Genomic DNA, 27,490 nt, shown 5'->3' with positions numbered 1-27,490 from the left:
TTTGTTTTGAAAAAACTATTTACTTTTTTCCAAATATTATTCCAAATATGTGTTTTACAAGTAAGGATCAATATGGATTAGAAACATTCTAAAGAAGAAAGCATTTTTATAGACACTGAAAGTAATTTTAATAGACAGAAAAGCTCATATTTATCTAGATGTGGCTATGTTATACAAGAGGATTCCGGCATCCAAAGTGCAAAGACAAAATGAATGTGGCTTTTCTTGCCACACAAAATATTGACAATCTCCCTTTTTAGCCAGCCTACTCTTGTTAGTTGGGATGCCAAATAGATAGCATACTGACCTTTATGGCTCCAATGGACTAAGGAGGGGGTGCAGGTGAATGTCAAACATCAGAATGAATTCAACTTAAGAACTGGCTTTGACCCCAACCAGACCCAAAGTCCAGCCAGAGGCCTATCAGAGATAAATATAAGTTGTAGTGTCACTTTTACAAGGTTGTGCTACTTAACACTATAAAACTTAATCAATCCAAATTAAAGCTAAGCATACTCCCATGACTAGTTCTGTCCTTACCCTATCCCATTCTTATAAAGGCTCCATGTTATAGCTCAGTTCATAATGGGGGCATGGGAACTTCCAAGTTCTCCGAAGGAGCCATCCTAAATCCTATGTCCAAACCTTTCATTACCCTGCCCTCCCACCTGCCACCTCCCACCCTGAAACAAGTCAGTCTTACCAAAGAGGTAGGGCTTTTGTCATTGTGTCGTGGAAATTAGTTCTAGATAACATCAGAGAAAGGTTATTCTATGAACGGCATTTAGCTTTAAGCCAAAGGGACATTCCCCTAAGCCCCCAAAAGAATCACAATGAATTCCATACTACCCCTCTATGCCTGTAAAGATCTCCCATCTAAAAGCTCCCAATGACAGTATAAGGTGTGGATATTACGTTACTTGAGGAGAAGGAGAGGGAGATTATATATAGTTTTAATAAAACCCCCATGCACAATTAAACTTGATTAAAAGCCTGGAGAATGCTAAAAGTAGTAATGAGTACAGGAGGCTGCAAGAGCAGAGAGTACAGGTGCACCCTTTTTAGCAGTCAGTAAATGCTGGCAAGTAACAGGAGACGTGACTTCACTTGAGCATTGGAGAAGCAAAAAAGTTGCCTTGTTGTCCTAGGTTGGTGGCAGACTTGCTTTTGCTCCCAAATCTAAAGAAAAAGAATGAACTAGAAAAGTATTCTATAAAAAATGATAAACAATTCTAATATGACTTGATATAATAAACTAAAAGTAAAAAACCTCAATAACTACCCTGTAAGCTACTCTGTCACCTGAGATGAGAGAGGGGAAACAGTACAGACCTTTTGACCCTTTAAAAAAGGCCCCAGGTTTCCTTTTAAAGTCTAATTGCTAGCTAAGACCTTTTTCAATCTTTCTTTCAATAAGCTTCAGTATGATGGGAAAGAAACCTAAGAAAGCGGTCATTTTTTATTTTCTAAGCAGGCCAATTCCACATACCTGGGCGTGTTCCTGGCGAGGGTAGAGCGGACTCTCTGTGACAGGGAGCTGGATGAAGGAGTCTTGAGAAGCTGATGTTCAGGAGTGGTCACAGGCCCCAGGAAACTCACTTCAATCAAAGTTAAGACATATTTTTAAAGGAGGGGGAAAAAAAGAGAGCACCCTTGTAGGTAGCCTGTTTTAAGCTGAAACCACCCATGAAGCACTTAAGAGCTAAGGTTAGAGACCTAGCAAAGTCCTGGAGTTCATTTTTATCATCATTTTAGAACACACCTATGTCTTTTGAACTATGCAGGCAAATGCTCAATTAATAGCTGACATTCACTTCCTGATTCAGGCCATTCTCAAACTCCAAACTTCACACCTATAACATGTAACCATTTAATTTTTACCTATACTATAAAAAAACAATATGCTCTCTTAGAAGGAACTTGCAATAATGGAAGAACAGGTCACCAATACCAGTGAGATTAGAATGAAATAGGCCTCATACATTTTTGCTGGTAACACGAACTGGGAAACGCTTTTAAAAAATCAAGTTGGTAAAACATATCAAGAAACATAACAAATTATATCTAAATTATTATTATATCTACATTTTTAAAAATGTCTATATGTGTAAAGAAAGGAGACCATTAAAAAGTGGGGAAAAAATCAGGATGGTAGAACTGTACAATTTTCCTTTAATGTTAGAATTCTCAAAATGAATTTTTTTTATTGAATAATATAAATTTTAAACAACTCTAGTGAAGGCAGGGAGAGGACACGTGGCCAAAACTGGACAGGGAGTCGGGTCCTTTAAAAAGCACAACTTACAAGGGGGAAGGGGGGAGAGAGGAGGTAGATGGAGTAAGGGGGGAAGGGAGGAGGTAGATGGGGTAAAGGGGATCAAATATGTAATGACAGAAAGAAATCTAACTATGGGAGGTGAACGTACAATGTAAATATATATGTCTTACTGTTAAAATGTACAGCTGAAATTTACCGGATTTCATTAACCAATGTTACCATAAAAATTAACTAATTTTTAAAAATTACCAAAAAAAAAAAAAAAAAAAAGCATAACTTACACCTTACCTTTAATATCTGGTGTCTGTGGTGTTGAAAAGGCATTTGAGTTTTCAATGACACGCATGGGATCAATGTTCTCTTGTTCCACCATCATGAACTGACTCCAGTATTCCAGGGGCAGTGAAAGCAGACGTTCCACCACCTAAAAACCACCAAACATGTCAGCAAACTTCCAAAAGCTCAGGGCTAACCTCTTCCTCGTCTCTCAGGTCATGTTACACAAGTTCACATATATATACATGCTTGCCTACCTTCGGTTGACGCTTGATGTCCTGTAACATTGTCAGTGGATCTGGATTGGGCACAGCATGGGCAACTATTGTAGGGCCAAAGACTTTCGCCAGATTGGCAACATCCATTTTAGTGTTTGGGCTCTGAGCCACTCTAAGCAAAAGAGCATTAAATTAGAACACTTGTTTCTCCACTTAAACACAGACCAAAATATAAATTCTACAAGAAAACAATCCATCACTCACGTTCCCTCCCTAATACCCAACCCACATTATCTTCCCCTTGGAAAATTCCGTTAACTCCCTGAAAAAAGTTTCTGCTTTACTCACCTCTGCAAGTGAATCATGAGGAAAGCTAATGTGTCTCTGTTGGCCTGGGGCAGTTCACCAACAGCCTGGTACATGGCAGCTATGCTGTTGTCCTCATCTGTGATTTCTGTAAATGAAAAGAGAGCACCAAGAGGCCTAAGACTTCTTTCCCTCGACAGCAGGCTTCCAGGTTATTGACTGCAAAGCCTCATCTATACAGTAAGCTTCTGAAACTCCTGATTAGGTTCATGACTGCATCAGACTCTACTTTCATTAACAGGCAAGATACTGGCCAACAACTCAATATTAGAAATTGGAACTTTTTTAAAAAGCCAGCCCTTGCAGTTAGGGAAAGCAGCTAGCAACCGAGACCCACACTGCTGTGACTATAATTATCAAGTAGGTACTCGTTCATAATGCCTGTTGAAGGGCCTACTATGTGCCAGGTACTATTGAAGAGTTAGTCGAAAAGCAAATATCTATTAAGTAGTAATATATGTAACATATTAGATAATAATACATGGCAGGCAAAAAGCTAGAATGTAATGGGAGCTGTTATTTTAGACAACGTGGTCAGGAAAGGTGTTTCTGAGGATAAGATATTCAAAAAGAAACCCTAAAGAAATAAAGGAGCAAACCATGAAAATATCATTCCAGGCTGAGACAAGAACTAATGTGAAGGTCTCAAGGAAAAAGTCTGTTATGTTCTAAGAATTGCAAGAATTCCATTGTAACTGGAAAAGAAGGAAAGAAGGGAAAACTATAAAAGGAAATGATGTTGGAGACATAACCAGAAGCCAAATTGTGTAAGGTCTTTTGGGCCATGCTAAGAACTGTGGATTTTATTCTGAGAGTGAAGGAAAGCCATTAGAGGATATTGAGGACAGAAGGAACATCACCTAATTTAAATTTTTAAAGGATCACTCTATCTACTGTATGCGGATCGCACCGTAGGGGGCAAGAGTAGAAACAGGAAAATCAGGATGTTCTCACATTACTCCAGAGTGAAGATGTAAAGAGTGGTAGTAGTAGAAAGAGTGACAAATTGCAAATTTAAGATGTATTTTACGAGACCTCTGTTGGCAAGATTTGCCACTGGATTAAATGTGGAATGCGAGGAAAAGGAAGCGAAGATGGTTCCAAGTTCAAAAGAACAACCTAAAACTTGACTGAACAACAGCAAAAAGAAAGCAACAACAACAAAAGTTTAGACAAAGAAAACAGGCATAGGGGACACAGATATATTTATTTATCCATCCAAGTATCTGAGCGCCTACCATGTTTCAGGCACTTTACTAGGCAGAAATAAAACTGTAAACAGAAGAGTCGAAAATTCCTCCCCTTGTGGGACTCACACTCAAGTACCTATTAAGATCTGTCCTTACCTGCTGCTTCCATAAAGGTCTTGTTTAGCCGAAAGGTCAGAAGGGGTTCTTTGAGGTTTCGAAGGAAGTCTTTCAAAAGGCTACAGATAGCATGGATGTCATCCACTTTGCTGAGGAGGGGTACAGTTTTCACTCTAAGAAATTTCTCTTTCAGTTCTTTTACTGTTCGGTCACAGCCCGAGATCCGATATAGGCCTGTCTACGATTGGGGTGACATTTCAGTTAAGCTCCTAATTGTTGACACAAGTAATAAATTCATCCTCTCCTAGGGTTCACCCTTACCTCGGTCAGTCCTCTCTGCTCAATCTCATTTACACAGTGGACAACAATGGAGGGTATCATCGGAGAAGTCTGAGACACATAATCTGCCAGCATTCCCTGAAAAGGAAGTTTTAAGTTTTTATACCACTTAGACCAGCAGATCCAGACCAGTGGGAAGAACCATCTCCAGACTGATACTCAGGCTGAGACATCATGTCTACTTTTAAATTCCTATTCCCAAAGCATATATTAAAACAGAGACTCTCAATTGTTTTTCCTACCTCTACACCAGGACTGATTTATGGTCAAAGATACCACAGTCTTCATGAACAAGTAATAAAACAACTAGCTACAACTCTGTCCGTGCTTCTCTTCTACTCAAGGGCATCAGAAAGCAAGCAATAATGAGATTACAGGTATGGCCTTTAATATAAACTAATTTGTTGCACTAAAAAAGAAAACCTTTTAAATTATTCTTAGTAAGAAATATTAACACAACTCAGTGGGTTGTAATACAAACCTACCTATAGGGGAGAATTCCATGGTACTATATCAGAGTACAGAAAATTTGTAAAAAAAATAAATAAATAAAAATCTGCACAGATAAGAACTCTTAAGGTTAGGATAAAATAAAATTGGTTTTGCTGAGGGCTGAGTAGCAGCTTAGTCATTTTGTTTTGATTCTTGCTAATGTTGCTTGTATGATAAATAATCTCTTAATGGATTGAATCAATTTTTAGAAATAAGCAACCTAATCTTAATAGCCTAGTATGGAATATCTCTAATGTAAGAGAAACGATATTTGCAGATGAAATTATATGATGGCTGGGATTTGCTTCAAAATAATTCACTGGACAGGGCCAGGAGGAGGAGGTGGAAGTACTGATAAATCAAGACTGGACATGAATTAGTAATCATGAGAGTTGAACAGGAATCAGGGGTTATACTAATCTCTCTACTTTCTTTTGTTTCAAATTTTACAAAATAGAATAGGATGGGGAGAAGAAATAGAAAAGAAAAGCAGGAAAGGGAAAGAGAGGAAGAAAAGAAGGGAGAGAGGAAGGATGGAAATGGCAGAAGGGTAGGGAGAGAGAAAGGGGAAGGGAGGGACGGGAGGGAGGGCAGGTAAGGGAAGAGGAGTATAGTTCAGAAAGGTTACGAAACAGACAAATCCAAACAGGACTCTGTTGAGTTCATATTTCATAATTTCTGTTCATTATGTGTGGAAAGAAATATATTTGGTATCATTAATTTTAAAACAAAAACATTCAGCTTTGGAAGAGCTGAAGCTATAACACAATGATGGCTCATACCTCTCCAATCTTAACAGGTGTTCCTATCAGGGTAGGAATGCAGGGAAGAGGACAGCGGTCTCGACATTCTGGATGAGAGACCACACGACAGTCTCGACACTTCAGAGACAGCTTGCCGAATTTTATCCGCTTTCCACATGGAACACAAGATTCGGGTTTAATAACCTGAGGATGAAACGGGGCAGAAGGAACAGAGTGGTATGAATTATAAAATGATAAACATCATCGACCAACATTTATTAAGCACTTAGCAGTGCTGAACAACTTCCTAATCCTTTTACACATATTTGCTTGTGTATTTCTCACAATAATCTTGTAAAACAGGTTTTGATCTCTTTAAGATAAAGAAACAGAAGCAAAAGAAGGTTAAACAACTTGCATAATCTCATTCAGCTAGGAGAGAGCAGTGTACAGTAGTGGGAAGAACTTGTTGACAAGGAGTCAGAAAACCTCCATGTTAATTCCACCACTTACTGTCACGTAGCTTAAACAAGTCAGTTAACTCCTCTGAGATTGTCAGTTTTGCTTGGGTTTTTTATGAGGAAATCAAATGGGACAAAGTTAAAACGTGCTATTATTGAAGCACAAAACACAAATATGTATCATTAAAAAGCATAAATAACTGCTTCTGAAAAGTTGCTCTCTTTTAATATTACTCATGGAATTGAAATATATATACCTTCTATAACGAGTAGTTACCCCTGGAGAGTAGGACTAGAAGGAGGAAGAAAATTCAACATTTAACTTTATAACACTGATGTATTTAAATTTATTCCTAGTACATATTACTTTCACAATTGGAAAATTAAAGATACCCCCAAAAAAGAAGCAATCATGTATTTACCGTCTTAGAGACAAAGTCATGCAAACGCATCCCTCCATTACTCTGCGGAGTGCTAGAACCGTCTGTCTCAGCTCTTGGCTCCAGCTGCTGGCTGCTCAAAGTGGAGTCACTATTCCAAGGCTGTAAAGCACCTAGAAAACAAGTTTAAGTCTTAAGTATTTTGCTCCTTCTGAATTTAACCCTAATTTTAATATAACTGGTAGATAATTGGTAATCTGTAACCATAATCAGAAAGGAATATAATAACTATTGCAAAAAAAAACCATTTCAAGAACAAGTTATGCACTAGTGACATAGGCCAGGCTGGCAGTCTAAGGGTAAGGTTTGACACAGAGTGCTCTGGCCCTCAGTAAGAAACTACCCAATACATCCAATCCCTTCCTCATAAGGTTCTAAGAAAACAATTCTCCCCAAAATTTTACCAGTTGTTTTACATAGAAAATTCAGGCACAAACCCAATGGACCTGTTTTCCTTCGGCTTCTCGTCCAGTACGGCACAGTCTCAATAGTGGATATAGCTTCAATGGGCCCGCCATCACTGGGAACAGTCACCGTAGTTTTTGCAACTACAGATTCATTTCCCTGAAACAAAAGGAATAAGAAGGATGAATAATTGAATCTCATTTCCCCTCCTCCACTATAGGGTGTTTTGGAGAGCTTGAAAAATTCCTGAGTCTTTGTTAGGATTAAGGACCCAGCCCAAAATAATATTAAGTTGAAATCTCATACTTTAGAACAGAAATATAGGTCATAGGGGTATATATACAAGCAACTAAGAATCAAACATAAAGCCGAGAGTGGTTTACTTAATCAGAATAATCCATTCATATGGATAAGAAGCCTATTAACATAAAAAACTCTCACTAAACATCTCTCTCAAAAATACACTGCAATATTAACTCAGATTTTTAATGCTCAGGCCCACAAATCTTTGATGTGTTCAAGACCATAATTCTCTTTGGCCTGACTATTTTTACCTGGTCTGCTGTGGAGCCAATGGAACGAGTTTTCTTTATAGGTCCAGGGGGACCATCAATGAACTGTCGGCTACTGGAACGCTAGAGAGGGGGCAAATAACAATAACTTTAGTGCCAAGGAGAAGATCTGAAGCACGGAAGATAAAATTATTTTATTCGAAAGCTTGGATGTAAGTCCTAGGTTCCAGGGCTACAGTAAGTAACAAACAATGTACTTTCTCTTATTGTCAATTTCCACGTGAAGCTTAAGTTGTACCAACACAAAAATGCTTTCAGTGCCCTAGAAGAAACAAGTAAGCTTTGGAAAAATTTAGATGACAGCACCAGAAAAAGTAGAGCTGTAATCCTATCTAAGAACATAAAGTCTTTGGAACCATATTAAGTACCCTAAACAAGCACACACAAATAGATCTCTGTATATCCCATTATACACACATTTCGTCTGAAGCTTATGTTAGAGCACAAAAGTCCTGCATAAAAATTTATATGACAACTCAAAACAAACTTAAGTATATCCTTTTACACTCAATGACTGAAGTGAGAGCAATCCAGAACAGTGAAATGCGACAGATTCTCTCTTGGGTTACTACCTCAAAGAACATCAATACTGCCCCCAGCATGGATTCATTTGCAACATGTATTTAACAACGGCTAAAGCAACATGTCAAGAATACAGTATCATGGCAGAATTTCCAGAGAAAACTCTTTTATTGTTACTTTGTAAAAATTAAATTATATTAAAAACTAAATAAAAGTATACGTACCCTCTTTTCTCTCTTCTTCAGCTTGAAAGTCTTTACCAAAGAAGAATCCCAATCCTGTTGATAATTAAACTGTATTAATTTCTGTGTTTGGTTAGACCTTCTCAAAACCCTATGCAAATAAATTTAGAGAACTTTAAAGGTTTCTTGAGTCAGACTACCTAGTTTATAATTTGAACAAAGGGGAAGAAAGGGTCTCAAGTGTTGTAGCTATAGAGCTAAAGAACATGCTTTCTTTCCAAAATTGAAGCTCTCATAACAGAATCAGGAATGAATATCACAGAGGCAAGAAAAGGTTAAAGAATCAACTTGTCGTGATTATCTCCAGTATTTGGTCCTTTGTTTGATTATTTTTCTAATTAGTTTTAGAACTTACAGAATGTTAGGTGTTATACGATCCTGCTAAATGTGATTCTTGCTCTTAAGGGATTGCTATTGTCTAATCAGATGTTCAGTGCAATATAGCCACTTAAAAAGTTCTAGTTCAAGTTTTACATTTCTCAATCGTCCGTCTTCCTTGGACTCTAAAAGACATATTCACCACCAAAGAATTATGTGACATTTACTGTGGTCTAGTTTCATTTCACTTATTTTAACCACCTGCATTCATTTTTAGTAGCTGCCTGTGACTTCCTTAACTCTTGATAATCCCCGAAAACACAAAATTCAGAAACAGTTATATACAGTACTTAGTAACTTAGCTAAATAAATTTAACCTCTCCAATTCGTTTTCAAGTAATTTAGCTATTGGTTGTTTAATTCTGCTTCAGTTACAACAGATATCATATCATAGGTCTAACTCCAAAATCAGCTAATATGTTTTAGTTTTATTATACATCCGACTTTTCTATATCACTTATTTTAAAAAGGTGACATCTAACATTTCTATTTGTAAAATGGCAATTATTTACTTAGTCAAATACTGAATTTGAACAGAAAATTCCTAGCCCATGTAACAAGTAGCTGTGACTTGTTCTGCTTGCATCAGAAAACTAACTACCAATAACCTCCTGATTTACTGTTTTGTTTATTAGCTTTCAGCCAGTAAAACAGGAAAGACACACAAACTAATAAACTACCAATCTCCTGAATATCAAAGACTGAAATATCAGGAGATGATCTTTCATGTAGAAACACCACCATAAGTTAGAAGGATGTCACCCCGCAAAAGCAGGGTAACGAAGAGTTTAGACATGTTAACCATTGTTGATCAAAGCACCTGGAAACTTTCATCAGTCTTCTGACTGAAGCTCCAGAGCATTGATTGTCCTTCTAACTGTAAAGTATAATTAAGTTTTCCTTAAGAACCAAACTAATGCAGACATAAGGCACAAGTCTATTCTCCCAAAGAGCAGCAAATAAGCCCTGCCTGAATACAGTTTTGCTAATTTTTTTATTGCTAGCTGGGGCTTTGATAAGTCAAGATATAGTCAGTTAGTACATGCAGCTCATGTACTAACCTCATGCCAAATCCTAAATTCTACATTCTCACTTCCAGAAACTAAAAAATATGTAAGCCAGTCTCTTATAGCTTGTGTGAATTCATATTTTAAAATGTTAGCTCAGTATCTATAACACATCAACTAATAACACAGTAATAAAAGAATTTCAGAAGAGAGGATAGGAGATATTCCTGAAGGAGAAAGAATTTATGTAATTCTCAGAGATCAAATGCTCATTACCAGTGATTCATCAGTCTTGTCAAAGCTGATATCTGATAAAATGGAACCAGATTCATCAATGGTTGACAGTCTAGATGAGTGAAACAATACAGTGTTAGATACAGAAGACTGTGAAACATAAAATCCATCAGCATCCAGAACAGTCACATTGGTCAGGTAGCGTCAGCCAATTTCACAGCAATGCCTTCCCTACGGAGATAACTACAAGCTCAAACCCTAGCTGTGGTGGGTTGCTTTTTATGGTTTCATGGGGGAGTGTGTGTGCATGCATGAGTATATCTGCAGCACAGCTGCATTTTCAGCACAGGCCTTATAACCACAGCTGAAAATTACAGTCAGTGGCATGGGTGCTATTCCCTGCTGAGTGTGTACTACAGGCTACTAAAAATTCACAAGGCAGAAGAGTGAAGTTTAATTTGATCGCATTTGTGGTTTGCTTTTTACAAGAAAGAGTATTACCCAGCATTAGCTTTTTAAGAAATTAACCCTGTACATCTTTTTAGTTATAAAGATTCCCTGTAAAACAAACAGGCAACAAAATAAATAGCTCTAAGAATGCTGACCTTTCCCTATGTATTGTATTGAGGATGTTAAATTCAAAGCCTGGCTGAGACTATTTTAAAGAAGGATGCAGTGGAACCAAAATTATTGTCTAGTCTTGGCTCACAGAAGGCCTTTCTAAACCAGAAGAGCTACAAGAGCTCTCTGGAGAGTAAACACTGAAAGTATTGCTGAACTGCCACTTTCACCTTTAGATTTCTTAGCAATCTACAGGATTAGTTATTGATGAGCAATTTAGCACCAACATCAAAATTTTACCCATGGTGAAACAAAATCTCAAGGAAATATTTTTCAAAAATACACCCAATAAAAGAAAACAGGGAGAACTCTGCTTTTATTTCCCACCCACCGTTCCTCCAAAGTCTTTTTCTGCTTTATTCAGCACACATTCCAGAAGCAGTATATTTAAGAGTTCAGATAACAAGAACTTCTGACAGCTGTGTTGCTTGTGATCAGATAACAACAGATGCAGTTCCCCCACCTTTTGTTCCCAGCATTGCCGCTGGATGGTCGGCCTCTGTTGAGAAAAGCCAGAGCTGATTTTTGCTCCTCGCTTAGTTGAATGCTGCCAGATGTGTCACACATGAGCATCTCTCGAATCAGCTGAATCTGTCTTTCCTACAGACCAAAGCAGAGTAAAACATCCTAACTAACCAGGGGAGAAAGCTTCACCTCAAATTTATGGGATGGGCAGACCAGAAGACATTAAAATACAGCATTATGTAAATGAGCCTTCAGGAAGGCTGCTACACCAACAGCATATTAATTCACATCAAGCCCAGATTGTGTCTCTGATTTCTGACTGGTAAAATGAACTCCACCTAGAATAGTGTGGGGTTTCTGCTATAAGACATTTGGATCAAATTGCTAATCCAAGAGGAGAGAGTATTACAAAATAAGAGTCCCAAAATAGATTTCGCATAGTAAAATCACTTTAGTGTCATTTTATCAGGACAATTATTAGCTTTTTCTACAGATCAAAGCAGCCACCTACCTCCTAAATGGTGGAGCAAAATGTATTAAAATGGATACAAAGCTGTGACACACTGGAACCAGACAATTTGAGCTTACTGAGGCATCTAACACTGTACCAAGATGGATTAGTGCCTCCTAACAAAGACTTTCCTTTGTATCATGACCCACCCTTGCACATCGAAATGCAACTGTTTTATGTTAGCCGCATTGTTCAACTGGTTGAATACATCTAGCCCTTTACCCTGAATTAGAAGCACTGTGAAGGGAAGACTTAAGAGTTGTCTTACCTGTATCCAAGGTAAAGTACTAGCTATTGATATAAGAATGAGGGTATTTTGGGTAGCATGAGAGACTGCCAATTGTCTTATGACGGTATGTTAGGATTTCCCTACCCTTCCCTCCAATTTTAATTCTTTAAATTCTCATTGGAAATCTGTCTTCTATGTAACAGTTTCGAGTCTAAAGCAAAAATAAACTTAAATTTCAACCTATGGTGGACAGGATTCCCAGGATGCAATTTCGGCTCTAATCATGGACAAGTTGTTAATGGACAGGTTGCTTTTATGTTCTTTAATGTGGAATAAGAAACTGGGTATATTTGACAAGTGGAAACATTATCTAAGATGATGCTTCCCCCTCCCCCACCATCACAGTTCTAGCACAGAAAACAATACACACCAGCTTTTCACAGTCAGCCTCTGCACGCTGTCTCCGTTTGATCTCTACATCCACCTGATTGCGGGCATGCTTCAGCTTAACATCCAGAGCGCTGCGCTCGGTCTCTGCTTTCATCAAAAGATCCTTATATTTCCCCAGCTCATGGTCAGTTCTCTGCCACTTTTTACGGAAATCCTCAAAGTCTTTTGCCAACTGGATGAATTCTAAGGAAAAGGAGGAAACTTTAATAATTCAAACATCAAACAGTATAAATGTTCTAATAAATGAGTCCTCTGGTTAGTTTTACTCTAAATACATAATTAAGAAACCAGCCAAACTATAGGCAAATCCAACTGAAAATAACCAAGAGCAGATCCTGGATATATATATATGTTCAGCACCCTCGATGAGAGTTTTGTGGGGAGCAATTCCTGTTTCAATAGGCTACTTACTTTGGCTTCGCCAGTGGCATCTGCTATGGAATAAGTAACTCATTAGTCACCTGGCTCCAGATGAAACACCAATACTGAAAGCTCTGGAACAGAAGGCAATCAAAGGGGAATACCTTTGGGGCAGCTGTCACACACCAGGACAGTTACAGCTATAAAACAAAAACAGCCTCCTTGAGATTCACGCATTGCTGCGCCAGAGAGACGTTAAACAGCAAATTCAAATGTAACTGCAGTAATATGCTCCAGTAGATGTAGATTAATATTACAGATGTCTAGGCCTGCAATTCCATTCAGCTATATAATTATACAAATATTGATTTGAAAGTAAAAAGCCAATTTGCTTTTGCTGTTTAACACTGCCCTGAAGGGTATGTAAACATTCCAGTTGGGAAGGCACGGGAAGAGAAGATCATACTAGCTCTGAGTGAGTCACTGATAGCAGAATGTAGACTTTCTTCAAATGTCTGCAAATACAGCATCACTTCCAAGCCAGCACCTTGAAACATGAAGACCCTGGTGGTATTCATTCATCACCTGCTATCAGCAGATTATTCTTTTACGATGCTTTACTACTTCCTAGTTAACCTCAATCTATCTCTAAGTATCACTTTTCTCCAGCATCATGAAAAAAGTTTCCAAGGCATATACCTGCTGTTGGTCAAACTAACCCAGTTTAAACCCAGCTGAAACTAGGCCAAATTCACACAAGGCTAACGATTCTCAGGCAGTTAAGGGACTTTTCCTATTTGAATTCAACCTAAGAGCACAAAAACAATGTTGTCCCTTTAAAACAATTTTAATATGGCTAAATTTCAAACTTAAAATTAAAATTAGGATACCAACTCGATCTACAGAAACCAAGTCTTATACATAAGAAAACTTCAGTTTTTAGCAAACAAAAGATAGTAGCAAAACAGGATATTACGACCTAGTTATCTTAGATGATAGAAGTATCAGCCCCCCCCCCCAAAATATATTATTACAATTCGAATAGTTTTAAATTATATGCTGGTTCAGTTAACAGTTTGGAACACATTACTAAGTTTTTTTCCTCCTTAATATAAAAAAAAAAGAAAACAATATAATTTTTTGCAGATTTAACTATTTAGACATCATAGATTCACAAGGAAAAAAATTAAAAACAAAAGCTAGTCCTTAGCCATATTCACTCTGGCAAGTCACCAAGTAGTGCACTTAAAATTTGCGTATTTTCCTGATGTATGTAATATTTCAATTTCAAAAAATAAAGAACAAAAAACACACTTTTTAACTACACAGTCTAAAAACTTTTCTAGCTCCACACTGTGGTCAATTAAATGTTTCTAAATATAGTGCTACATACACTCTCAAATATTTTATGAAATTGCAACACATGAGAATGAAAGGATTTTCATTTGACCTAATTTTGTTGGTTTGTTCTTTAGAATATTCCTTCTTGGTAAATCTTATTAAATTTGGGTTTTAATCCCTGTTCATTGCTAACTGGCATATATTATAGGTCTAACTGAACTGGACAATAGAACTCCAAGCAGTTCACTTCAAGGAAGGAGTTCCTATTTTAATAATGCAAATGATGAAATTACTAGTAGTTCAGCTTAGTGTGAAACCAAAACCAGAAGGACATTTGCATACATGACTAAGTTATTACTTTTTTTGTACAATTCTATTATGAATTAAGTTTGTTATGATGGGTCAAAGAGGCACTTTAGACCCAGACCACGAAAAATATTCATCTTGGAGAACAACGAACATGGCCTTTTTTTTTGCCAGTTTATGAATCGCAATTCAACTTGGTACTAGTTCCAGTCATGAAGAACACAATCAAAAGATTTATTAAATTCAAATTACCTCCTAAAAGTTATGTATATATTAAATTATAAAATGCACTTAAAAAGGAGAAAAAAATTTCTTTAAAACAAATTGACGATAATCTTTAATTCATTTTAAACACACACACACACACACACACACACACACACACAGGATTTGGTTCATAATTCAGCAGACTAAAGCAGTTCCAAAAATCTTGTTTTCTCAGCTCACTTCTCCTGAGGCCTTTGCACAGGCTCTTCCCTTTGTCTTCCCCACTACTCACTACTCTTCTTACAGGCAAGGACCATATGTATCTCTTTTGTTCTTTTATTGTCAGTACCTTGCACTCTGCCTAGCATATAGAAGGCACTTAAATATTCATTGAACAAATGAAGAATTGCTGCTGTTCAGATCACATTTAAACCCCAAGCATCCAAGCCCACCTTACGCATCTAATCAAACTTACCTCCCGCCGCTACACAATACCCTAGCTAACCCAGTTTGTCCCTAACCCCAGAACAGACCCATACTCATTCCTGCCTTCTTACTTGTGATCAAGCTATGCACTCCAAATGGAATGATGCCCTACCTACTTTTCTTTATGTACCCATTTTTCTAGTCCCATCTGCTCTATGAATCCTTTCCTAATCTATTTGCTTACATTATATTTTTCTATATTTCCCAAAGCATATTATTTTGATATTTGTATTATCTTGTTTCGTGAGAAAGAATCCTGTCTCTGAAATTTAAAAACCATAATCTTATTGAAGACAGACAACATGTCACATATACTTCAGTATTGCCTATTGTATATAGCATAGCACAAACTTAACATGGCATTGGTATACAACAGGAACCTGATATTGTTATATTTATTCCTAATTTGCACAACAACAACATCAAAGAAGTTCAGGCAACTCATGATAACATAAAAATAGAAGATAAAAATCATGTAGACTGGGAAAAACAAAGATAACAAAATACCCAGGCTATTAAAGTCATTTTATTTGAATATTAACCTTCACTCGGATCTTTCAGTAACCTTGGATTTAGCTACAAAAAAAAAAAAAGACTATACAAAGGAGAAAGAATAAAATTATGATGCTGAAACTCAAGAATAAGGAGTCGGGATACCTGAGCATGGGAGCAATTCCCAAGGTCAAAGAAGAAGACAGAGACTGGGGTGGTTGCAGAAAAGCAATTCTAGAGTCTAGAAAACACTGAACCACTTTAGTTCCCCAAAAGCCAACATTCCAAATTAGGGGTTTGAAGAGGGAGGTAAATGTACCTCTATTTTATAACAAAAATAAATGGGAAGATGTAAATTTGCTTATAAAATAAGAGTATCTGTAAAAACAAACATCTTGTGTTTTTTTTGGCATAATTACTTTTGAAGTATTTTCACAACTAGTATCTCATTTTATCCCTAAATCCTCACAGTACTCTCACAAAGATAAAGACATTTAAATTCCTATTTTACAGCTAGAGAAAAAGACACAGAAATAACCATTAAAAGCCAGCACAGCACTAGTTATTGAGACTCCACACCTTAGATTCCTCCCTCTGTCCCCATATCCAATCAGCTGCCTCCTCCTAGAGATCTTATTCTCACAATCTTTTCCACCCATTTCCCTTTATTTCTATTTTCACAACCACCATTCCAGTTAGGACTCCTACTGCCTCTTTCCTGAGCAATGGCAATCATGTGCTAATCAGTCTCCCAGCCTCCAACCTCTACTGCAACCTCTACTTCTGCCAGGTTAATCTTCCAAAAGCAGACCTCTCATTATGTCACTCCCCTTTACTCCTATTCTCCTTAAACCCCACACTCTTCTGCCACCTGTTCTCCTGACTCTAAATGTCCTCTTTTATTTCTATCTGTTGGGATCCTACCCTACATCTAAGACTCAACTCAAACCCTACTTTTCTCCATGAAGCCATTTAGTCACACTTTTCCCTCAACTCAATGTGTGCCAGAGGCTGTGACAGGTTCTCACTAAATATTTGCTGAATTAACCTGACTTTTAAGATCTCTTATTCAATACTCCTTTCTACTAGACTCCAAAGTATCCATCCTCTGAGATGATGTGACCTCAAAGAGAAGCCTAATTAGTATGCTATCATGGTTACTGAGCTAGTACCAGATGATAGGGTCATGCAACAGCTATTAGAGAGAGAAAATAGAATATTGTTTTGAAAGGCCTGTAAGTGGATAAGAGCTATTAAAAACATCAATCAAATTAAAGGAAATATTAAATGGCATAAGGTGCTATGCTAAGTACTGTAGGATTTTTTTAAGTTTTAAGACATAGTTCTTTATTACTTTTATATCAATGAGGTTGACTTAAGAGCAACATTTATTAAATTAGGTATTAATGAAAATCTGAAATAGGAGAGGACAGCAACACAAAGAGAAGCTGGTAAAGAATAAATCTCACAGACCACTTAAGTCACTGCCAATAGCCCCAGCTTCATTTCTTACTAATCTACTTCCTTTTCCTCCCCAGCTCTCTACCCAATCTCAATCCTTTATTACAAAGCATCAAAATATGAAATAAATAAAAGCAGATGAATAGTCCCTCCTTCAAAAAAAAGTTATGACATTTTTCTCTTCTTCAATTGAAAATGTTCTATAAAACACAAGAAAAGCCCAGGATAAAAAATGCAGACAACTACTAAAGAAAAAAGCAACACCCTTGGAAATTCAATAGATTTTTCACAGTTCATGGTATAAAAATGAAATTGGCAACTAAGGCCAACTATTTAGTGGAAAGAGAACCTTGATAATGAAAAAATGCTAGATAAAACCCATTTAAGAAGTATAGAAAAAAGTGACCATTTCGAATGAGTGTTCATTAAGCTCTGTCCACGGATAAGTGACCATCACTTTCTTTTTAGGCAACCCAAATGAAAAACAATTTTAAGGACTTCCCATCAAGAAGGTGTAGTAGGTAGACACTGCGCTCGCCTCCTCTCACGACGACATCAAAATTGCAACTAAACGACAGAACAACCATCACTGGTAGATGTCTGAGGTCTGGGTGAACAGAAGTCCTACATTTAGGGACATACAAAAGAGGCCACCTAGAGACTGGTGGGAGAGGTGGAGACACTAAATGGGCTGGTCCCACAACCACAGTGGTTGAAAATCGGAAAGGATACCTCAGCTGTAGAGGTCCCACTGGAGGTGCAAGGGGTCCCAGTGCCACACTGGGCTCCCAAGCCCAGGGTTCCTGGGCAAAAAGAAAAAGTCCTCACTACCTCTGGCTGTGAAAAACAAGTGGAGACTGTAGCTGAGTGAGATGAAGGGCTGTGAGAGTTGCTGACAAACTCACTCACTCTGAGCACCAGTGCTGGGGCAGCTGCTCAGAAAGCCCAGGGACATACCGGGAGAAACTGAGTTGTCTGACTTCATAGCTAGATCTAGAGAAGCAGCTTTCTCCCAGAGTGCAGGCAGAATCCATTGTTCCTTTTATTGAGCCCTCCCCTCTAGCATGCAAACACAGGCAGCTGCCATATCTGAGTCTCCATCAACCTGGTTAACACAGGTCACCCTACACAGGTGATTCCCCTCCCAATTTGTGGACCCACCCAAGCTGCCTCCAGTGGCTTTTAAATTCAAATGGCCTGTGTTGGCCTATGCAGCAGACTTTCCTAAAATCTCTCAAAGGGTCACAAAACCGAAACAAGCAGCACCTGGCCTCCAAGTGCCCCGTACCTCTTGCTGAGCAGACCCAAGCCCACCACTAGTGGCAAGCAGCCTTAGTTCATGGCTTGGCCTCTCGAGGTACTTCCAAGCCTGGCACGGGTGGCAGCCATCTGCGAATTCCTTGGTGACATTTGCTAGGTGGCCTCAGGCAGTGCACAGGCTGCTGCTGAACTTTGCCTGCTGCAGGGCCTCTCCTAGGAGGCCCTGAGGCTGGCACACCCTATGGCCAGTTTTGATCATACCTCTACCCACAACCTGGAGACCCGCCCAGGGAACATCTGAGGATGACATACCTGAAGGGCAGACTGGACAGGCACCAGACCCTGCTAAAGTGAATCCTTCTTCATAGGGCTGGCCCCTCACCAGCCAGTCCTCACAACCAATGAATCCCTCCCATTGATGTGCAAACAGAAACCAAGGCTTAACTACAACAGGAGAGCACACACAACCCATACAAGGAACACACCTGGAGCACATATCCCAGGTGACCAGGTAAGACTGCACCACTGGGCCCCAAAGGACACCTACTATGTATGGCCACTCTACCAAGACCAAGAAACTTAGGAGCCCTACCTAATATACAGAAACAAACACAGGGAGGCAGACAAAGAAACATGGCCCAAATGAAAGAAGAAATCAAATTCCAGGAAAAGAACTAAACCAAACAGAGACAAGCAATCTACCAGATGCAGAGTTAAAAACACTGGTTATAAGGATGCTCAATGGTCTTAGGTGAAGAATAGATGAACTGAGTGAGAACTTTAAAAAAGAGATAGAAAACATAAAAAAGAAACGGTTAGAAATGAAGAATATAATAACTAAAATGAAGAATACATTAGAAGGAATTAACAGATTAGATGAAGCAGAGGATAGCATCAGTAATTTCGAAGAGAAGGTAGCAGAAAACACCCAGTCAGAACAGCAACAAGAAAAAAAGAATCCAAAAAAATGAGGACAGTTTAAGGGGCCTCCGGAACAATATCAAGCTTACCAACATTCACATCCTAGAGATAACAGAAAGAGAAGAAAGCAAGGAACTGAAAACCTACTTAAAGAAATAATGACAGAAAACGTCCCTGACCTGGTCAAGGAAATAGACATACAAGCTCAGGAAGCACAGAGAATCCCAAACAAGATGAACTCAGAGGCCCACATCAAGCCATATCATAATTAAAATGCCAAAGGTTAAAGACAAAGAGAATCTTAAAAGCACCAAGAGGAAAGCAATTATTTACCTACAAGGAAATTCCCCTAAGATTATCAGCTGATTTTTCAACAGAAACTTTGCAGGTCAGAGGAATTAGCATGAAACATTCAAAGTGATGAAGAGGATCTACAACCAAGATTACCCTACCCAGCAAAGCTATCATTTAGAATCAAAGGAAAGATAAAGAGCTTCCCAGACAAAAGCTAAAGGAGATCATCAAGACTAAACTAGTATTACAAGAAATGTTAGAAGGATTTAAGAAAAAAAAAGATCAAATGTATGAATAATAAAACGTCACTACATATTTATCAACAATTACTTCATATGTAAAAGGATTAAGTGCTCTGATCGAAAGATAAAAAAACAAGACCCTTACTTATGCTGGCTACAAGAGACTCATTCTTGTAGTAAAGGGATGGAAAAAGATATTTTATAAAAATGGAACAAAACAAAAATCTGGGGTAGCAATACTTATACCAGACAAAAGACTTCTAAAACAAAGGCTATAACAAGAGACAAAGAAGGACTCGGTAATCCCACTTCTGGGTATTTATCTGAAGAAACCCAAAATACTACTTTGAAGAGACATGTGCATCCATATGTTCACTGCAGCATTATTTACAATAGCTAAGATATGGAGGGAATGTGGGTGTCCATCAATAGATGAGTGGATAAAGCAGTGGTACATATAATATTACTTAACCATAAAAAATTTTTTTAAAGAATGAAATCTTGCTATCTGCAACAACATTGATGGACCTAGAGTGCATTGCGCTGAGTGTAAGTCAGACAGAGAAAGACTAATGCCATATGATTTTACTGACAATTGGAATCTAAAGAATAAAATAAACAAAACAGAAACAAACTCAGATGCAGAGAACATTTTGAGGGTTGTCAGGTGGGAGCTGGGCTGAGAAAGCAGGTGAAAAAGAGGACAGGATTAAGTACAAATTGTTATAAAATAGTCATGGGGATACAAAGTACAGCATAAGAAATATAGTCAATAATATTATAAAACCAGTAATTGTCAAATGGGCACTAGACTTATCAAGGTAATCATTCCATAAGTTATATAAATGTCTAATTACTATGTTGTACACCAAAATTAGTATATTGTATGCCAACTATAATTTAAAATTCTTTAAATTATTTTTTAAAAAAGAGTTTTAGGATTGGAACACACTTCAGCTTTGTGGAAAACCCAAATCTGAAATCTGTTTTCTCTCTTCACACAGGCCAGCTCAGAATGACTTACGAAGTTCATTTCCTTCACTGAGAATCTCCACCCGGCGTACAAGCTGCTCAAACAGATTCCTCAAGTTCAGCATCGTAGTATCCATCTTTCTGCCAAGAAATCAAATATATATTAGGGATCCTGCCTTCTCCCCCAGACAAAAGATTCAGTAGCAATCCACTAGAGTCATCAGTGACTAACATCTGGACTCTTCCATTTGGAGCTACCATTATAAGAATCTCAAGCCAATAATTAATGTTTTGTGTGATCCTCATTATAAAAACAAAGTTGGAATATTTAACACTCATTTGAAAATTAGAAAAGCATTTCAGACCTCTGAATATAATACCCACTTCCTGCCTACTTCTTTTCCTGCACCCTGCAATCACTATGGAGCTGAGAGGAAAGGAATTAGGAAAGAGCATGTATTGATTACTAGGTGGCCAACTACAAAATGTAGTTCTTAGTCAAGGCTATTGATTAATCACATTTTTGCCACTCTAATCCTTCTGGACTTTGAAGACCTTCAACATAACCTAAAAGGTTTATTTTTTAATTTCATTTTTAGCTAGTACTCCTGTTGCATCTGCCTTTTAAAACACAGGACATGGTCAGCACATTTCCTACCAACAGCACAGATGACGTCACACGAGTGATTAAGTAGGGAAATCGCCAGCTCAGCAACACAAGAATTATTTCTGTAATGCAGGGATCTCTGCTGGACTGCGTGCAGGGACTATGTCTAATAAATTTATACTAAGTATAGGCAAAGGCTTATGTTGTACCACATTCAGACATCAAGGAGACAATACACCACCTTCACAGTTAGAAAGGCAAAGGAAAAAATCACTTGCTATTGTGTTCTGTATAGTGAATTTCGGGCTTCGTATTTCCCCCAAAGACCTGCTGATATTAGATTAAAAACTGTGTCCTCACTAGCAGTTCTACCCCGAATACTTCAAACTGAGAATATTCTGAGAAAATAAGATCTTCACTTAACAGTCAAGAAATAAAGACATCAACTGATGTTATGAAAACTATCAAGGAAATGAAATAAAAAATCAAGTTTCATTTAAAAATTGAATGTCTTCAGAAATACCATTAAAGAATTCTTATGTTTTGCTTAATCACCCTTTCAACATTCTAGTCCAGGCCTTTATTTCATGCTCTAAATAAAATTTGAAGAACTCTTTTATGAAGGTTTCGTGATTTTACAATGTTTATAAGATTGTACCATATGCTATCATCAGGGCAAGCAGGGAAGAAAATAAAAACCACAAATGACAAAGGAATATATAGATATTTTCTATTAAATGCTACAGAATTATTCATCTGTACTTATATGATGATTGCCCTAATAGCAAAAAAGCTTTCAATTCCAAGCTTGGATGCAATATATACCTGAATCAGGGCAGGAAACCAAGATTTTCAAACGGCAATGTATTCCAAGCTACAAAATTGTAGCAAGCTGCTAAGCAACCAGACCAACAAATTTATTACAACAATCTTTCTCTAAACTAAGAACGAAACTAAAATAATAGCATTAAAACTGGCAAGAAGAAATTTGGAAGTCATGGAGATGCCCAAGGATTTAACACTATGACAGAACAGGCAAATATACTCAAATGATACAGGGCAGAAGCAGGAGCAGGGCATTCAGTAGCTCATTCAAATGATGATTTCCTTTGGCTCTCAGTAAAAATGAAAGCCACTGATCAGTTTTAAAGGGGGGGGGGGGCATTGATTTCTATCATCTTGGCATTCATCTGTATATTCTGAGACTATAAGACAGTGAGTGAGCTCAGTACATAGGAAAACTACCAGTCCAAGAATGCGGAAAGGGAAAATTTCACAGTGCAACTAGGGAACTAAAAACTGGTTTAAAAATTTCCTTTCAGAAAGTTTTTATGTCTTAAATGACAATTCAACAACCTAATCCTTTGGTCCTTTAAAAGAAATCCTCACATTTTCTTCTTTCCTATGTTCTTTGTGCATACCACTCCCTAGAGTAAGGGCTGGGGGGAGGTACTCTCTTGTAAACATAACCTGATTCTCGAAAAGTCTAAAGATGCAGAGAACCTACCTAAGGACACATCTTCATCATAGTAACCATTATCTCATACAACTACCTTGACCTACATTGTTCTCCTAATACGATGCCTTATACCTAGGAGACAGTTGTTTAACTGAACTCTCAGTACTGTACTGTAAAACAGTAAAGAGATAATCCTAATTCTGGCACACTGTCAGTCTCCAGATTAGAGTTTTACAAATAGTTTAATTATACAGTTTTCTCTATTCTTCTCTCAACCCCAGACAAGCCTAAAGTTCAATCCTCTAACCTCTTAAAGAACAGATCAAACTATCTCACTTTAATCGTTAGATCTCTACAGACGAATCACCCATTTATCTCACAAGCTCTAGCCTCTCTCCTAACGCCAGTCCTGGAACTCTCAATTTGCTTGAGATGCCCCAGATGTTGAGCTTGATTTAAGGACATCATTCTATCCTTTCCCCTCATATGCGTAAAGTAAAAAAGTTACAGTAAGCTAAGATTACATTATTATTGAAGGAAATTTCTAAATTTAGTGTAGCCTAAGTGTACAGTGTATATAAAGTCTACAGTAGTGTACAGTAATGTCCCAGGCCCTCACATTCACTCACCACTCACTGACTCCCCAGAGCAACTTCCAGTCCTGCAATCTCCATTAATGGTAAGTGCCCTGCACAGGTGTAGCATTTTTATCTTTTATATCATATTTTTACTGTACCTTTTCTACGTCTAGATATGTTTAGATACACAAATACCTACCATTGTTATAATAGCCTACAGTATTCAGTACAGTAACATACTGTATAGACTTATAGCCTAGGAACAATAGCATATACCATATAGCCTAGGTGTATAAGTTTAAGTGCACTCTATGATGTTCACACAATGACAAAATCACCTAACAATGCATTTCTCAGAATGTATTCCTGTCATGAAGCAACACATCAACTACCCTTCCCACTGACCTACCCTACTGACTCCCAATTTTGATTTCCTTTTGTTTATCATTCTCCCAGTCACTCACTTTTAAATCTCAGAATGATGTTAAGTTAATTCCTGTCCCACAAGTATAATCACCAAACCTTGTGGACTCTTCTCTCATGTATGTTATTAACATCTATAAATGGGAACAATAATATTTGTCCTACTTACCTCATGGAATATTATTAATGTAGTTAAAAGTTTCATAAAGCCTAAATTGAACTCTACTATAAAAATATAGGTATTATTATAGTTATGTTTAAAATTTTTGTTTTTGCTTTGGTCTGATAGTTATTTACACCCTGGAATAGTGATGGCAAAATTTGATCACGTTTATCCTCTTAAGCAAGCTTTTCTACACGAGGCTTGTAGCATCTAAGAAGAGTTAGTTTTTCTTCTAACATAGGTTTACTTAAGGTAATCTGAAAATGGCACTAGTAAAATTTAATCCTCTTCTCTTTATATGCTGGGGGACCATCATGCATCTTTATTAACGTTCTATAGAAGTGACTCTCAGGAATTATTCATAGATGACAAAAATATCTTTCTGCATCAGTACTGTGATATCTCAGCCAAATTGTAACTCAGAAAGTTAAAAATTACTCATCCTATTCAATGTCAATTGAAAATGGTCTTAATTTTCCTGCTGGGTCACATTTTCACCCTCATGAATATTTCTTTATTTCTCCCCTTTCATTATTTAGCTCCATAGCTAGGAGATACACTAATGTGAAAGGAAACAAAAACAAAATCATCTTGTAGTACATTGCTCTGTAGCTGTAAAACAGCTGTCACTTTTCACTACACAGGCAGCTGCCTTTCGGGAAAACTGAAATGATCCCTGTGTGGAGCAAAGAAATCTGTTCGTGGAGCACTTTAAACAAAAAGATGCTAGAAAATCTCAGCTATTATTGACGAGAAGCCCCAAAAGTGGAGGAGTCACTATGCTACAGATTCCCAGTCTGTGAGTATCCCTAAGGGAGCGATTGTGCATCACTGGGAAAGAGTCACAGCTTGATGTGATTGCTTGAGTCCCCAATTTAATTTCAATACCCAGCCAAGAGACAGACATCGTCCTTTAGAATAACAGACTACTACAGATCTTAACTGCAGAGTATCCTGGGGGAAGTCTCTATCCTCTTCTTCCTCCACCTACAAATAACATTATTAAGAGACCTATACATCATGTTGTTTAGATGAATCAAGGGTGTTAAATATTGTAAGACAAAGCAATAGAAGGCTGCCTGAATTTTTCAGGAGTTTTCATGAAAAACATTCTTGCGAACATTACTAAATCTGGAGATCCCCAAGAAATGAACAACATAGATTCTCTGCTGCCAAGGAAAATAATTCCCTAAGATAATCCCAATACTAGAGGATTCTTTTATATGAAAGCATCTCAGAACAATTTTTCTTCCCAAGTGTCCAGCCTCTGCTTAACCACATCAAGTCTCCATACAACTGGCAGGCAGAAGGAATATCTTAAAACCTAATGTTCTTATGAGCAAATCAATTGGAGAAAGAGTAAATAGACCATCCTCAGTCCAATATGAATAAAAACTAAAAAGGATGAGCTGAATTATTATTTTTCAGAAAATTATTACTGGTTCAGTATATTAATTCTCCTTTTTTCTTCTGTGAATTCCCATTCCGAAGTGTTCCATTCAACATCTAGTGTAAGTCTTACCAATTCACAGAAGCATTTCCTAACCATTTCAGTCCCAAATGATCTCTTCTTTATTATCTGCAACATTTACTTGGCAAATATAAAACACTGCCTCATATCGTTAATTTTCAATGTTCAAAAAAATTAAAGTTTTCTTTAATAGTAAAACTAAATCCTTACCACCCTAAACTATATGCACCTCCTTATGTAATCTTTGTCTAGTATGCACTTGTTTATTTCATAGAATTGCAATCATAGATTATATAATAATTTGGTGCTGTTTTTCTATCATGTTTCCATTAAGTTACAAAAAGTTGGTGACAATTATTTGTTTAACTATTCTCTTCTTTGGACATTTAGGTAATTTCCAGTTTTTAAGTTACATCTGCCTGGAACCTCTTGCACAGTCACTCTCTCATCTCCTTCAAGTATTTATTCAAATGTCTTTTCTAGGTGAAGTCTTTCCTAGCCATCCTATTTTACACTGCAGCCTTTCCCCCAACACTTCTCTGCTTTATTTTGCTCCAAAACACTTATCTCCATCTAACATACTTACATATTAACTTGCTTATTTTGTTTATTGTCTGTCTCCCCAATTGTTTCAGTTCTAAGAAAGCTGAGATTTTTGTGTTTTGTTCATTAATCAGACCCTGGTGCCCAGAACAGTGCCTGACACTAAACGAATAAGCAATAAAAATTCATTGAATAAATGGACATCACTGAGGACAGTGGTTTTCTTCAGGTGGCCGTGATTCTTGAAACAGATTTCCAAGGCTGGGATTGCTAGACCAGAGGGTAAAAACCTCTTATGGCTCTTGACAAATATTGCCAAATATTTTCTAAAAGGGCTGTCTGTACTAATGGACAGTACTCTCAAGAGTGTAAAGGCTGACTAGATTCACCACAATCAGTTATCTTTTTAAAGTTCTATCGCTCCCAAATAAACTGCAAGCTCCTTTAAAGCCAAAAAAGATTGTCTTTTACTTACATTTTGCACTTAAATACTTATTGAGTGATTAAACTATAGGAAAAGCGCCTTCTGAAAACACTGAATAGCTCACGCCACACATTCAAGAGAATGATAATGACATTTCTTTAAAAAAAAAAAAAACAAAAAAAGGCTTATCTTCCCACCCACCTCACGTTTCTATCTATACACACCCTCTCCCTACGAATGAAATTCTGCGAAGAGAAATATACGGGAAAGTGTAAAAGTACAGCCTCGTTGTTACTAAGACTAAGAAGTAGGATGGGAAGGGCAACAAGTTACTGCCTCGGCCAGCCTACCTGGATACACACAGCCCATACGGTAACGGGGGCTCCACTTCCAGCCGCTGCAGCCTCTCAAATCCCAGGGCTTTTCCCTTTGAAAAAGCACTGTTCCCCAGAAAAGGATGGGGTGTTACCCCCCAAACTTCCGAACTCCATCTAGGTGAGAGCCACTACTTTGAGTTGGTTCCTGCTCTGTTTAAGCCACCATCTCAAAAAGACGCTCCAGATTTCCACAAAACACGGCGCCAAGAAGTCCCCCATCTCTCCTGCCACCACCCATTCAGGCCGCTCCGGCTTCCGGCACGGAGAAAGCCCCTCTGGAGGGGCAGTAGGTGCCGCCCTCTTCCCAACCCCCGCAGAGGCTATGGCGCACCACTTCCGACGCCCTCCCTCCCACCACAAACTCAACACCAAACGAACCTCTTACTCGCAGCTCCCCTGAACCCACTTAGCCGGGTTCGCCTGGACCCACCTGAGTGGCCTTCCGCTTCCCTCGCGCCGCACCCAACAGCAGAGAAGCACCGCGCCTCCAGCTCGAGTTTGAAATCCTGCACTGACCAATCACAGAGAAATTTATTCCTCCCGCGCT

General features: G+C 37.9%; 1 protein-coding gene across 6 annotated transcripts; it reads right to left on the bottom strand.

Annotated features, from left to right (window-relative positions):
• Positions 1–27,490, bottom strand: RACGAP1 (Rac GTPase activating protein 1). 6 transcript variants are annotated; one of them, XM_016151810.2, is made up of 17 exons: positions 27,374–27,490; positions 20,951–21,039; positions 12,537–12,739; positions 11,365–11,501; positions 10,323–10,392; positions 8,644–8,697; positions 7,880–7,960; positions 7,358–7,484; positions 6,903–7,033; positions 6,059–6,223; positions 4,767–4,862; positions 4,485–4,683; positions 3,121–3,226; positions 2,812–2,944; positions 2,567–2,702; positions 1,490–1,598; positions 1–1,179 (listed from the first exon to the last, which is right to left on the bottom strand). In XM_016151810.2, the coding sequence occupies exons 2-17, from the start codon at positions 21,033–21,035 to the stop codon at positions 1,104–1,106; spliced, it is 1,908 nt and encodes a 635-aa protein (XP_016007296.1). In that variant the 5' UTR covers positions 21,036–21,039; positions 27,374–27,490; the 3' UTR covers positions 1–1,103. The 6 variants fall into 6 exon arrangements, with proteins under 6 accessions (XP_016007296.1, XP_036092746.1, XP_016007297.1 ...); XM_036236853.1 differs by having other exon boundaries at positions 7,367–7,484; XM_016151811.2 differs by having other exon boundaries at positions 20,951–21,035; positions 27,374–27,462.

Source organism: Rousettus aegyptiacus, unplaced genomic scaffold (assembly GCF_014176215.1).
Source record: "Rousettus aegyptiacus isolate mRouAeg1 unplaced genomic scaffold, mRouAeg1.p scaffold_m13_p_2, whole genome shotgun sequence".
Taxonomy (NCBI): Eukaryota; Metazoa; Chordata; class Mammalia; order Chiroptera; family Pteropodidae; genus Rousettus; species Rousettus aegyptiacus.
The sequence above is the reverse complement of the archived record's forward strand: the minus strand, read 5'-3'. Positions and strand labels throughout refer to the sequence as shown.